This window comes from Canis lupus, chromosome 3, assembly GCF_048164855.1.
Source record: "Canis lupus baileyi chromosome 3, mCanLup2.hap1, whole genome shotgun sequence".
Classification (NCBI taxonomy): domain Eukaryota; kingdom Metazoa; phylum Chordata; class Mammalia; order Carnivora; family Canidae; genus Canis; species Canis lupus.
This window is the reverse complement of record NC_132840.1, coordinates 55,938,680-55,953,118: the sequence shown is the minus strand read 5'-3', so window position 1 is coordinate 55,953,118 and position 14,439 is coordinate 55,938,680. Positions and strand designations below refer to the sequence as shown.

The 14,439-nt window shown below is 46.3% G+C and overlaps 1 protein-coding gene across 1 annotated transcript; it reads left to right on the top strand.

Annotated features, from left to right (window-relative positions):
• Positions 1-4,105: 4,105 nt before the first annotated feature.
• ODF4 (outer dense fiber of sperm tails 4) lies at positions 4,106-7,556 on the top strand. The gene is made up of 4 exons (XM_072821179.1): positions 4,106-4,598; positions 6,382-6,555; positions 6,845-6,979; positions 7,170-7,556. The coding sequence occupies exons 1-4, from the start codon at positions 4,124-4,126 to the stop codon at positions 7,352-7,354; spliced, it is 969 nt and encodes a 322-aa protein (XP_072677280.1). The 5' UTR covers positions 4,106-4,123; the 3' UTR covers positions 7,355-7,556.
• The last annotated feature ends 6,883 nt before the right edge of the window (positions 7,557-14,439 follow it).

The window sequence follows — 14,439 nt, the reverse complement described above, 5'->3', positions numbered from 1 at the left end:
GAGCCAGCCTGGGGTAGGACTGTTTCTGGGGGTTGTAGAGACAGCAGAGCAAGTCCCTGTGGACCGACGAGGAGCGACAAATAAGCCTGTGTGAGTCTGAGTCCACAGTCTCCAGGTCAGCCCTGCCTGTGGTCACCGAGAGGCTATTGTCCCATCTGGGATGTCCAGGCACGCACGCTGTCAGGTCGGACGGTGGGCATTTTCCTTTTCAGAAATCTCCCAGCCTGGCACTCCATTCCGCTTCCGCTCTGTACCTGTGCCAGCAAGTTATCATTACATCTATCTATCTATCTATCTATCTATCTATCTATCTATCTATCATCTATCTATCATCTATCTATCATCTATCATCTCTACACCTAGGGCATCTGGGTGGCTTAGTCAGTTAAACATCTGCCTGCGGCTCAGGTTATGATATCGAGGGCTCCTGCTCAGCAAGGAGCCTGCTTTTCTGTCTGCCTCTACCCCTCTCTGTCTCTCATGAATAAATAAATAAAAATCTTTAAAAAAAGTAACCTCTACAGGTTCAAGCCCCAACGTGGGGCTTGAACTCACAACCTCAATTTCAAGAGTCACAAGCTCCACCTTCTGAGTCTCAAATTATCATTATATTTTGACCGCTTGGCTTCCTTTCTTTTGTAGAATTGTCCCTCTCCAAGTCCATGTGGCTCTGGTGGGCTGTCGGCCAGGGTGTCCACCTTCCCACCTCAGAGGTGGACACGTAACCCCGTTAAGGCCAGGCAGACTGTGGGATTTGGAATCCCAACCAGGAATAGACAAGGATGGAGGGGGCTAGGGGTGTACTGTGGGCAGAGGGCCAGCTCCTGTAATGATTCACCCGTGCGCCCCACTCCTGCTTAGTTCTAGCCTGGACCTCGACTTCCTGTCCGAGTCTGTGTTCTCTCACTTTTGCCCCAAGACATTCTTTTTGCCTGACTTAGTCTGGGTCCCTGCTTGTGACCAGACAACTCCCACTGATACACAATCACGTCGCTGTGTGTACAGGCCTGCTGCCGGCCTGTGAGGCCCCTCTTGGGATGCCTCCACCCTTGTGGTTGACACGCAGCCCCTCTGAATAGATAGATGTTGGAGTGGTTGTCTTGGGGGAGTTGCATCTTAACGAGATACCCAACAAAGTGCCTCTTCCTCCAGGTCAGGGGGCCTCCTTGGAGGGATGTCAGTTATTGAGCAGACTGGACCTCAGTTCTCCCTCCCCACCGCCATCCAAGCTCTGTGTGTGTGCTTGTGCAGTGCACATCCTGCACAGCCTTCTGTGGAGACCCTGTTATCAGGTCCCCCACCCTTCCCTTCTGCTCTCTTCTCGTCCTTCCACCTGCCAGTTTACCTCTTTTAAGCATTTACTTGGATGGCATCAAGGCTGATAACAGCCATGTTTACTTTTGTGACCATAGTTAAGTCTTCCGTGCTTTGTCTATCTGTTGATTCTAAAAGTCGAAACTCAATTAACAGTGTTTACCTTAGATATTGTGACCACATAAATAGCTTTCATTGCAGACCTAATAATCGTTAAGATTGCATTTCCTTTCTTAGACTACTTTTCATTACCTTTTAGAAAACAATACCTGATACATTCACAGGATCACATGAATTATATGTTAGTTATAAATGATTATTATATAATGAATACCTGTGCATCAATCACCTGACTCAGGAACTGATAACCTATTATCAATAACATGTAGGTACCAGTGCCATTCTCCCTCCCTGTCATTCCCTGTCACTCCCTTGCCTCTTCTGGGAAATAACCACTGTTCTATATTTTGCATTTATTAGTCCACTGATTTTTGCTTTTTATTCATATTTTGAAAAGTTTATTATTTGGGGATACCTGGGTGGCTCAGTGGTACAATTGCTAGTAATGTAGACTCAAAATTATAAGATTCAAAACTTCAATCCAGCTTCATTTAAAATCAAAAGAAAGGGATGCCTGAATGGCTCAGGGGTTGAGCATCTGTCTTTGGCTCAGGGCATGATCCTGGGGTCCTGGGATCAAGTCCTACATTGGGCTCCCCGCAGGGAGTCTGCTTCTCTCTCTGCCTCTCTCTCTGTGTCTCTCATGAATAAATAAATAAAAATAGAAAAAAAATATTTAGAGAGGGGTGGGGAGGAGCAGAGGGAAAGGGAGAGAGAGAGAATCTTTTTTTTTTTTTAATTTTTATTTATTTTTATTTTTTTATTTTATTTTTTTTTTTTTGAGAGAGAGAATCTTAAGCAGGTTCCACCCCCAGCACCAAGCCCCAGGCATGGCTTGATCTCACCACCCTGAGATCACCACCTGAGCTGAAATTAAGAGTCGGGTGCTTGGGATCCCTGGGTGGCACAGCGGTTTGGCGCCTGCCTTTGGCCCAGGGCACGATCCTGGAGACCCGGGATCGAATCCCACATCGGGCTCCCTGTGCATGGAGCCTGCTTCTCCCTCTGCCTGTGTCTCTGCGCCTCTCTCTCTCTGTGACTATCATAAATAAATAAAAATTAAAAAAAAAAAAAGAGTCGGGTGCTTAACCGACTGAGCCACCCAGACGCCCCTGATATTCATTTTTATTGTTTTTAAAATATTTATTTATTTATTTGTTCATTTCTAAGCGATCTCTATGTCCAATGCTCGAACTCACGACCTCAAAATCAAGAGTTGCATGCTGCTCCCACCGAGCCAGCTGGGTGTCCCTCTGCTGATTTTTTAAAAACCTCACTGTGCAATCATAGCAGTATGTGTGCCTAAACAATGTTTTGCTTAGTTGTGTTTGTTGACCAGCTCTATACAAACTATATCATATTTACAGTGTAGTCTTTTAGGAGTTAACCGTCTTTCAGGAAACATTGTATTTCCAAGGTTCTCCCATGCTGTTAGAACTGCTTGTTGGGGCGCCTGGGGGCTCAGCCTCTTAAGCGCTGCCTTCAGGTCTGGTCCTGATCTGGAGGAGCCTGCCTCTCCCTTTCCCTCACCCCCACCCCGTGCTTTCTCTCTCTAATAAATAAATAAAATCTTTTAAAAAATCATAATGTAATAATAACCACTATCACTTTCTGGGAATTTAATATGAAGACATGAGTGTCTTTTATTATCTCATTTGATATTCATCTTTTAAAAGATTTATTTATTTGACAGACAGAGTGAGTACAAGAGGGTGGGGTGGGGAGGCAGAGTGAGAAGCAGGCCCCTGCTGAGCAGGGAGCCTGATGCAGGGCTCGATCCCAGGACCCCAGGGTGATGACCTGAGCCGAAGGTGGACGTTCAACCACTGAGGCACCCATGCGCCCCTTGATTTATTTATTTATTTATTTATTTATTTATTTATTTATTTATTCATTCATTCATGATAGACATAGAGATAGAGGGAGCGAGGCAGAGACACAGGAGGAGGGAGAAGCGGGGTCCATGCCAGGAGCCCGACGCGGGAGGACTCCATCCCGGGACTCCAGGGTTGCGCCCTGGGCCAAAGGCCAGAGCTAAACCGCTGAGCCACCCAGGGATCCCTCACGCCTCTTCATTTAATATTCAAACCAAGTATCACTGTCCCTGTGTTACAGATCAGTAAACTGAGGGATGCAGAAGCTATAGGCTATAGGTAGGTTCACAGGCCCATGGTCTTCTCTGTGCCAACTGGAGCCCCAAACCTGTGTTCTTCACCCCATGTATCACTGCCTCCACAGAGTAAACCAACTCGGTGGGATTCAAACTCACATCCCAAATCCGAAAGGATTTTTCCCTGGGGAGAGCTTCTGGGGTCTGAGGTCTAGAAGCCACTACCATCAGGCTGCCCCCAGGGGTCTCTGAATCATTTACCTGTAACTTAAAAGGGAAGTTAGAAAAAAATTTCAGATTGTGGGGTGCCTGGCTGGCTCTTAGGACTGGGGCTGCCACGGTGGGCCCCTCCCCCACTTGACACTCCCCCCCTTCCCACCTCCCCCTCCCCTGGGGTCGGGAATATTCCATGGCAGTTACGGCCCCTGTCCTACTGAGTGGGTCTTTCCCAGATGCCAGGCCGTGCGATGCAAAGTGCTCTGCTAGAGAAAAATATTTAAAAGATGAGGGACCACTGTGCCCAGCGGGGGAGGGGGGAGATGGGGTGGAGGAGACAAGGGGAGACGGTGGGTGTTCAGGATGTGGGCCGCGGACTTTAGGGGCGAGCTCCCTGGGGTGGGGGGCGAGGAAAGGATGAGCAACAGAGACCTGGAAAAGAAGCGGGGGGCTGGGAAGCAGGACAAGGAGGAGTGGAGTCTGGAGCAGGAGGTGAAGGTGCAGAACCGGCTGTCGGGCCCGGACCGCAACGGGCAGGCGTGCGGGGAGCACTGCTCCGAGCCGCGGAGGATCTCCGTGCTGCCCATGTGGTGGAGGATCACGCACAGCTCCCGCTGGATAGCGCAGGTGGGCGCCTCGGAGCTCAGCCTCCTGGCCTTCGCCCTGCTGCTGGTCATGGTCTTCTCCAAGAGGTGGCTGCACCCCTCCCGGAGCCGCTTCTACCAGCGCTGGCCGCGCAACGTCAGCACCGGCATCTACACGTCGGCCCACGTCATGTCCATGGGGCTCCTGCAGATCTGCAGGCTGAAGAGCTGTTTCCCCTCGGAGAACGGGAAAGGTGGGCCCCTCTGCGCCCCCCACCCCACCCCAGGGCCCGGCTGTCAGGGGGAATTTCCATCCTCTAGGCTTGCGGGGCGCCAGAGCTTGGGGAGGAGTCCGCAGGCTGCTCTACCCTCCCTGGCCCTGGCCCTGGTGCCAGCCTGCTTTCCCCCTCTGCCGCAGTCTCTGCTGCTCTGGGCCAGCTCTGGGTTTCCGTGTCTTTCCTTCCCAGCATCCTGTGGCCTTTCACTGCCGGTTCTAGTCCCGGCTCCCAGCCTTTCTCAGCTCTTGTGCCAAAGCAGAGTTTTGGATCTCTGTTCCAGGTCTTCATGCTCTTAACATTAAAAAAAGAAGAAGAAGAAAGAAAGAAGAAAGAAAAAAAGACTCTTGTTTGGAGACATATTATTATTATTTTTTAAGATTTTATTTATTTATTCATGAGAGACATACAGACACACAGAGGCAGAGACACAGGCAGAGGGAGAAGCAGGGTCCCTGCCCGGACCCCGATGTGGGACTCGATCCCAGGACCCCAGGGTCATGCCCTGAGCTGAAGGCAGGTGCTCAATCACTGAGCCACCCTGGTGTCCCTATCATATTTTTTTTAAAAAGATTTATTTATTTATTAGAGAGAGAGAGAGAGAGAGAGAGAGAGAGAGAGAATCTCAAACAGGCTCCATGCTGAGTGCAGAGCCTGGGCTTAATCTCACCACCCTGAGATCATGACCTGATCCCAAACCAAGAGTCGGATGCTTACACAACTGTGCCTCCCAGACGCACCCCCATATCCTTTTTATTTATTTTTTATATTTTATTTATTCATGAGAGACACAAGGAGAGAGAGGCAGAGACACAGGCAGAGGGAGAAGCAGGCTCCACGCAGGGAGCCGGATGTGGGACTCGATCCCGGGATGCCAGGATCATGTCCTGGGCTGAAGGCAAATGCTCAACTGCTGAGCCACCCAGGCATCCCCCCCCCATATCCTTTTCAAATGAACACACAATGATCCAACATATGGGTACAGTATATTTAACAAATCTCTCCTTGGACATATAAGTATCTGTGTAAAGAAGATCCCTGAACACAGATTTTAGTGCCACTTTTGGATTATTTCCTTACCATAAAATCCAAGAAGCATTGTTGAGTCAAGTGGCCTTAACCATTTACATTATTTCTGATATTTTGTGCCAGATGACTCATCAGAAACACTGCCCTGTGGTAGTGTGTGAGAGCACCTCTTCTCTCTAAATCTTTTCCTATACCAGGTATCGTCAATTTTGTCTCCATCTTTGCTTATTTGATAGATTACCAAGTCACATTTACTTTGCGATTCTTTGTATGGAGCTTCATGGGTATATTGGACTTTTCTATTTCTTCTTTTGAGAATTATAGTTCAAGTCCTCTGTCCGTTTTCCATTTTTGTATGGTTGGGATTATCAAACAATCTCCATATCAAGAATCCTGGCCTAAATAATGAGTGAAAGTGATATTCCATTGTTATCTCACATGCACATTTCTGAGGCGCCCGGGTGGCTCAGTCGGTTAAGCGTCTGACTCGATTTCAGCTCAGCTCCTGATCTCAGGGTCTCGAGATTGAGCCCCATGTCGGGCTCTGTGCTCAGTGAGGAGTCTGCTAGAATCTCTCTCTCCCTCTGCCCCTCCCTCTGTAAGCTCTCTCAAAGAAATAGATAAATCTTTAAGAAAAATGTGCATTTCTTCAGTTAACTTTTTCTCATGTTCATCAGGTGACTTTTTTTCCTCTGTGAATCCTAAGTTCGTTCTATTTTCTTGTTTTCTACAGATAGTTTTAAGCTGTGGACGAATCACCCAGTCTTTGGCGTGGCCATTATAACCTTCTGCCTGGCGCTGGGGCTGGGCTTTGTCTTCACCATCTGGCTGCACCTGCCGTACCTACCTGGTCTTCAGAGACTGCCTTTCTTTAGCTGGATTGGGACAATCATGAGCTTCTTTGAAGGTATCCCCTGGCTCTGGAAATGGTTCTTAGTTTCTCCCAAACCACATCTTCCTGGGCACTTCTCCCTCTTCCTTTCTTTAGGGGTACAGAAGGGGTTTGAGGGGTGATGGCTGAACAGAACTGGTAGTCATGGAGAACTGAGTTCCATCATTTCCCAGTCCCTGGAGAGGTGGGGTTGGAGGGGTTGATGGTTGAAGCCCCTGGTTTGTGGCTGCGGCCCAACAAGTGAGGGAGAATCCCTGTGGGATCCTTAGGTAAGGACAAGATCTCTCTGGTTCTTGTCTCCTAGTTATCCTTATTTTCTTCACCCTCCTGTTGTTCCCTATTAACCTCTGGATCTTTGAGTTGAAGAAGAATTTATCAATCCCCATCGGCTGGAGCTATTTCATAGGCTGGCTGGTGTTTTTCCTCTATGTCACCTGTGGTGAGTGGCCTGAGGGCCCTGGGAAGCAGGGGACTCGGGTGATTAATGGCAGAAGAAGTGCGCAGGGATGGGGCTGGCAATGCCCAGGGACAGGGTCTTGGGGATTTATCTTCCCTTTGGCTTCACCTCACTGGCCACTTTCCTCCTGTTCTTCAAATTTCCTCTTCCCCATCCCTTTGTGCTTTTCCAGCGGCCCTTTGCTACTTCAACCATAAACATTTCTGGAGCGTGATTATGAACCATCCCCGTGGCACCATGTTTTGCAGCAACAGCTCCAGCCCCAAACAAAATCTTCTGAAGAAGCTGATAGTCTCAAACACCTCGATCAAGCAGGGAGAAACCCTGAATCCTGAGCAAAAGAATGGATCTCTGTAGCCTTGTTGGCAATCCTGGCACCATGTTGTGCCCATTCACCTGAATCCCTGTCCTCATCCTTTCTCACAGCCTTGGGGGGATTGGCTTTCATCACTGCAAAGAACTAGAGAGGGAGGACATTAGGTCATCTTTGTGCTTCTCCTCCTTGTTCTGGCCTCCTTACAGCATGTGTGATGTGGAATAAATTGTCTCTTGTTTATCACATCTGGCTGTTGTTGAGACAACTCAAAGAAGGAGAGGAAGGGAGAAAGAACAACTTTGTTTCCCAATTGTTACTGCCTAGGAGCCTTTTGGCGCCCCTTGGTCCTTAGACTTGCCCAATTTCTACCATAGCACACTTGTAAACAGATGTTTCAAGAGCTAAGCCTCTTTTAACTTTGCTCCCTCAATCTCAACATTTGTTAATAGGGGGACTGATCAGGAGAGAGATATCACTTATTATTATTATTATTTTTTTTTTTTAATTTTTTATTTTTATTTTTATTTTTTTTTTAATTTTTTATGATAGTCACACAGAGAGAGAGAGAGAGGCAGAGACACAGGCAGAGGGAGAAGCAGGCTCCATGCACTGGGAGCCCGACATGGGATTCGATCCCGGGTCTCCAGGATCGCGCCCTGGGCCAAAGGCAGGCACCAAACCGCTGCGCCACCCAGGGATCCCCACTTATTATTTTTTTAAATAATGATTTTATTTATTCCTGAGAGACACAGAGAGGCAGAGACACAGGCAGATGGAGAAGCAGGATTCACGCTAGGAGCCTGATGTGGGACTCGATCCTGGGACCCTGGGATCATGCCCTGAGCTGAAGGCAGACAATCAACCACTGGGCCACCCAGGTGTCCCGAGAGATGACTTATGAACTAGTTGGTTTATTCATAGTGAACAACTCAAGAGCAAACCAGCTCCGAGGTAAGAGGCAGGTACCTGGGGTGTGGCTGTACTGTATGCGTTGGGCAGCAATCCCACCTTCTGTGTCCTGATTGGGTGACTGAGAAGTCCCAGAGCTCTGTGCCTGGGTGCCACCTCCACCATACCCATCTCCATCACCCCTTCACCATCACTACCACCTCCATTACTACCACCTCTGCTCTGGCTACAGCTCTCTACTCAAGCCTCCCAAGTTCTCCATCCTGTAACAGCAGTAATAAAACATGACAAGAAGGAAAATATTAAGAGTTAAGACCTAAGCTCAAGAGACAAATTGCACCTTTGGGTTATGAACTCAGTTTCATGAACACAGGCAGCGCCTGTCTCAGGCAGCGCTGGCAGTGACTGTTGGGATTCAGACATCCTGTACAGAAAGGCTGGCCTCCCAAGACAGCAGCTATAAGTGATCTTTGTCAGATGGAGCCATCATGCCAGCCAGTTGGAGGAGGGAAGGGACAAATTATGAGTGGATTGGATATGTATTATTAGGTTGAACCATATGATACTGCTGTTCTAGGAGTTAAATGCTGGTGATTTAATATGGTTCAACCTAGTATGTATGGCTGATTTCTATTTGGTTCTGAGGCTCTTTTTAAGATTATTTTTACTACACCTGACCTGCAGTAGTGGAATTCCTTTTTTTTTTTTTTAAAGATTTTATTTATTCATGAGACACACATACACACACACACACACACACACACACACACACACACACACAGAGGCAGAGGGAAGCAGGCTCCATGCAGGGAGCCCGACATGGGACTCGATCCTGGGTCTCCAGGATCACGCCCTGGGCCAAAGGTGGTGCTAAACCGCTGAGCCACCAGGGCTGCCCAGTAGTGGAATTCCTAACTTAGTTCCAAGCAAACGGTCTGAGCGAAGAATCAAATATATGGGCTTGAAATTTGGGCAGAATAGGCATTCCACAAATCCCCATTCATGATCCACCTTATACTCCTTCCCCCTGGTAGCAAGGATTTATGGAAGGACTTGAATTGAATTAATCATCCTGGGGGAAGGGACATCAAACAAAGTGATGTCATGACCTCTGCTATATATACATAATTGGAGAAGGGATTTTGTAATTTGGAAGAAGCCATAAACTCAAATGCCTACAGAGACTAGGCAGGTAGCATAAATAGATAAAGGGGGCTATGCTTCCATCTGTATATAATTTCCCTCCTCTGATAAAGACATGGTATATTATCTATTGCTGGATAACAAATTACCCTGAACTTAATGGCCTAAAATAATAAATATTACATTATCTGACATAGTTTCTGGGATCTGGAATCCGGGAACAGCTTAGCTGAATGGTTCTTGCTCAGGGTCTCACATGAGGTTATAGTCAAAATGTCAGACGGGGCTGCAGACATCCGAAGGCTTGACTGGGGCTGGAGGACCTACTTCCATTGTGGTTCACTCATGATTGTTGGCAGTTCCTTGCCACAAGGGTCTCTTCATGGGCTACTAGGTTGTTGAGAGCTAATATCCCCCAAAGTGGTGATCTAAGTGGAGCAAGGGAGAAGGAAGGAAGAAGAGGAAGCGCCAGTGCCCTTTATGACCAAGTCTTGGAAGAAATATAGTTACTTTCACCATGTTCTGTTTGTTGGAAGCCGGTCATTACATCCACTCTGCACTCAAGAGGAGGGGAATTAAGTTTCACCTCTCCAGGGGAAGAATACCAAGAATCTGTGGATATATTTTAAAACTACCACATTCTGCCTTCTGGTCACAAATTATTTACATTCCTCCTACATGTAAGACACATTCACCTCTCTCAAGGTTCGAAAATCTTCATCCCAGTAGAGTGTCAACCAGCAAAAAGTTCAGAATTTGGGGTGCCTGGGTGGCTCAGTGGTTGAATGTCTGTCTTTGGCTCAGGTCGTGATCCCAGGGTCCTGGGAACGAGTCCCAAGACCCCTGGGACTGTAGTCCTGGAGGCCAGGGATCAAGTCCTGGGATGGTTCTCCCTCTGCCTCTCTCTGTGTCCCTTATGAATAAATAAATCTTTTAAAAAGTTCAGAATTCTATTGTGTTGTAAATGAGGAACTAAGTCCTTCTCATAGGGTCTTTAAGGATTATTCCAACAAAGCTGTGGAAGTTGCACTCACAGAGGTATATAAAAGTGGAGGACTCATTATATCCATAGGTCCTAGAACAGGGAGGCATGATGTTCCACATGGAGACCACATAGAAGGAGTGCCCAGAGATCAGACTCAACCACACAGTTGCGGAGCTGAGAGAGTGAGGACCCATGGCCAAGTGCCTTTATTGGGATCAGAGTGGAGCACACAAGCAAATGTATGAGGGAATTTCACTAGTGCATTTGAATGTTACTAGGTTGTAGCCAAGGGAGGGCAAGAAGGAGAACTTGTGGCAGGAACCAGCCTCATCACACTGGTGCACCTGCCTATCTGGTGAGGTGTTAACAGCCTAATTGTGGAGATGTTGAGGCATCAGGCAAATATGAGGTTTTAAGAATTTATGATATACTTGCCATCTGCTATGGGCTCAATTGTGTCTCTTCCCAAATTCGGATGTTGAAGCCCTAACCCCCAGTACCTCAAAACATAACTATTTGGAGATGGGATCTTTAAGGATGGGATTAAGATGGGTGAGTGGCCTTCATTTAACCTGAGTGGTGTCCTTATAAGAAAAGGAGATTAGGAACATAAAAGGACACCAGGTATATGCATGCACACAGGAAGGATCAAGAGCACTACTAAGAAGGTGCTCATCTGCAAGCCAGGTCAGAGAGGTTTCAAAAGAAACCAAGCCTATTGCACTTGATCTTGGACTTCCAGCCTCTGGAACTGTGAGAAAATAAATTTTTGTTGTTTAAACCACCTAGTCTCTGGTACTTTGTTATGGCAGCCTCAGCAAACCAATACACCACCTAAATTAGGTCCAGGTACACATGAGGCTCTTTGGATGTAATGCCTCAAGTTCAGTTGCTCTCAATCTGAATATCTGTGACCTACGGAGACATGTGACCATCCCCCACATATCCAGAAAACAATGGCAGGACAGTCAAGGGGTAACTTTTACAGACGTTACTGCTTAAAAAGGGGGACAGTGACATATAACGAACATTGAGTAGTGTATAGAATTATCAAATCACTATGTTGTACACTTGAAGCTAATATAACACTGAGGGGGCAGAGGAGGGATGAGGAGCACACAGGAGTCACTGGTCCATAGCAGTTTTGAAATCCAGCTGGGGGAAAAATGTTGAAACTTCCTTGATTAAGACTCAGTCCTATTTCTGCCCAGCTGTGTCTCCATGTTTTTTTTTATTGTTTTTTTGTGTTTGTTTTTTGTTTTTAGACATAACAAGCATGCCATAAAATTTACCATTTTAAAGTACATGAATTCAGTGGTTTTAGTATATTCATAATGGGCAGCCATCACCACTATAATTCCAGAACACTTCACTGATCTTCCCCCGTTTCCCATTCTTTTCAGCCCCTGGACAATACTAGTCTACTTTCTGTTCCTATGCATTTGCTTATTCTGGACATTTCATATAAATGGAATCATACAATATGCAGCCTTTTGTGTCTGGCTTTTTTTTTTTTTTTGCTTAGCATAATGTTTTTAAGGTTCATTCATGTTGTAAAATGTATCAGTACTTCATTCCATTTTATTGCTGAATAATATCTCATTGTTTGGATATGCCATACTGAAAAAATCCTTTTGTGGGGCTCCCTGGGTGGCTCAACTCAGGTTGAGTGCCTGCCTTCGGCCCAGGGCATGATCCTGGAGTCCCGGGATCGAGTCCCACATCCCGAGCCTGCTTCTCTTGCTGCCTATGTCTTTGCCTCTCTCTCTCTCTCTCTTTGTCTTTCATGAGTAAATAACATCTTAAAAAAAAAATCCATTTGTAAGTGGATGAACATTTGGGTTGTTTCTATCTTTGGGCTATTATGAATAATTCTGTTATGAACATTTCTGTACATGTTTTCAATTCTCCAGTGTATCAAACCGGGAGCGGTTATCACTGGGTCACATGGTAAACTTCTCAAGGAGCCTGTTTCTCATGGCAGCTGTACCACTTTACCTTCCCACCAGTAATACACAAGGATTCCACTCTCTCTATACCCTGGCCAACAGTTTTTTTTTTTTTTGTCTATTTTTTAAATTTTTGCCATCTTAGTAGAGGTGAAGTGGTATCTCATTGTGGTTTTGATTTTAATTCTCCTAACACATTTTCCCAAGATACATCTCCTGTGCCTATAGGGCATTTGTATATCCTCCACTGCTCCGCCTGTGAGGCCTTTGGTGCTACTTTCTGAGTCATCCTTCTTTCCATGAAAGGCAGCTTGTATTTGCAGCTGTGAAATTTTCCCAGTCTACATCCTGCTAGTAGAATTTTTAGGGTCCAAAGCCTCTCTTTCTTTTTGTACTGTCTCTATCATTTGCAGACCATGCTGGTGGTATTTCGGCCAAACTTCTGTGAAACATTCTGTGGCCTCTTGAGACTCTTATTGATATTCACTCCACTAGACAAAAATGGCTTCCAGGCAAAGATCAGGGTCAGAAATGTGAGAGCTGCATAGCTGGTTAGTTCCAGCTCAGCATCTCTCATGAATTTGCAGTCAAAGGGTTGGCAGGAGCTACACTTGTCTCCCTCTCAGGAGACTCACCCAGATAGGATTGTTTGCTGGAGGCCTACATTTCTAGCCATGTGGACCAAAGGGCTGCTTAAGAATCCTCATGACATAGCAACTGGAACTGTCAAGAGCAAAAAATCTATAAGAGAGAGAGATCTACAATCTTTAATGATCTAGTGTCAAAAATCATACATCATCACTTCTACCATATTCTGTTTGTTAGGAGAGAGTCACTAACCCAGCCCACACTCAAGAAGAGGGAAATTAAGCCCTTCATGAAGGGGGAGTATTAAAGAATTTGTGAAGCTAATACTATTAAATTTATAACAGCACGATTGGAAATGGCAGGGGACTATGTTAGTCCATGTACACATTACTGCTTATTTGCTGGCTCACCTGGTTGGCCTGGGGCAGCCCGGCGACCCAATGTTCTTCCAATTCCTGCCAAATTCTCCTTCCACCTCTCCAATTCCTGGGCCAAAGTTATGTTCAACTCCATGATGACAGACAGGCCCCTCTCATTGTCAAAGTTGGAAGCTTAGAGGCAGTAGGAGACCAACATAGGTCTCAGCCCATCCTCAGGAGTTCTGTCTCTGCATTGTAGGTTCTAGTTTATTTTTTTGCACTCCCGTTTCACATCTTCCCTTCTGACAGCCTAGTCTGACAACTTCAGGTTCCAGAATTAGGCACAGAAACATCAGCCTTACATAGACGATCTAACTGGCTCCCCACTTGCAAAAAAATCCCTTCGTGGTTCTACTTCTTCGGTTGAGTCTTGATTGATATACCACTAACACCATCTGGGCCTGCTATTCAGCCCATCCTCTGAGTTTTTATTTCAGTTATTGTATTTTTTAGTTTTATTTATTTATTTTTAAAAACTTTATTTATTTATTCATGAGAGACACTGAGAGAGAGGCAGAGACACAGGCAGAGGGAGACACAGGTTCCATGCCGGAAGCCCAAGTTGGGACTCGATCCCAGAAGTCCGGGATCACACCCTGAGCCACAGGCATAAGCTCAACAGCTGAGCCACCCAGGTGTCCCTATTTTTCAGTTTTAAAATCTCCATTTAGTCCATGTATCTTCAATTTCTTTGTGGAGGCTTTCCTTTTATTTTTTAATTTTTTTGCTTAAGCATGGTCAGCATTGCTTGTTGAAACATTTTTGTGATGCTCCTTAAAATCCTTGTTGGAAGATCCCAGTGTCTGTGTCATCTCAGCGTTGGCATCTCCTGTGTGTCTTTTGTCATTCAACTTGCGATTTTCTGGGTTCTTGGTATGATGCATGATTTTGTATTGTATCCTGAACATTTTGGTATTACATTACGAGACTCTGGATATTATTTAAATCTTCTGTTTTAGCAGGCCCTCTCTGACATTGTGCTTTGGAGGAAAGGAGTGTTTCCTTACTACAGCCGGGTGAGAGTAAGGGTCCAAGTTCTCCACTCAGCCTGTGGACACCCCGGCAGGGGGAGGGGTACTTCATTACTGCTGGTCAGAGGTGGGATTTCCCCAGGCTTCCTTAGGTGGGAGGGG

What these genes read in the sequence shown, in the direction of transcription:
- ODF4 (XM_072821179.1), top strand. Translation starts at nt 4,124, where the DNA reads ATGTGGGCCGCGGACTTTAGGGGCGAGCTCCCTGGGGTGGGGGGCGAG. An exon ending in CCCCTCGGAGAACGGGAAAG is followed by an intron (nt 4,599 to 6,381) that starts GTGGGCCCCTCT and finishes TGTTTTCTACAG; the next exon opens with ATAGTTTTAAGCTGTGGACG. An exon ending in TTTCCTCTATGTCACCTGTG is followed by an intron (nt 6,980 to 7,169) that starts GTGAGTGGCCTG and finishes GTGCTTTTCCAG; the next exon opens with CGGCCCTTTGCTACTTCAAC.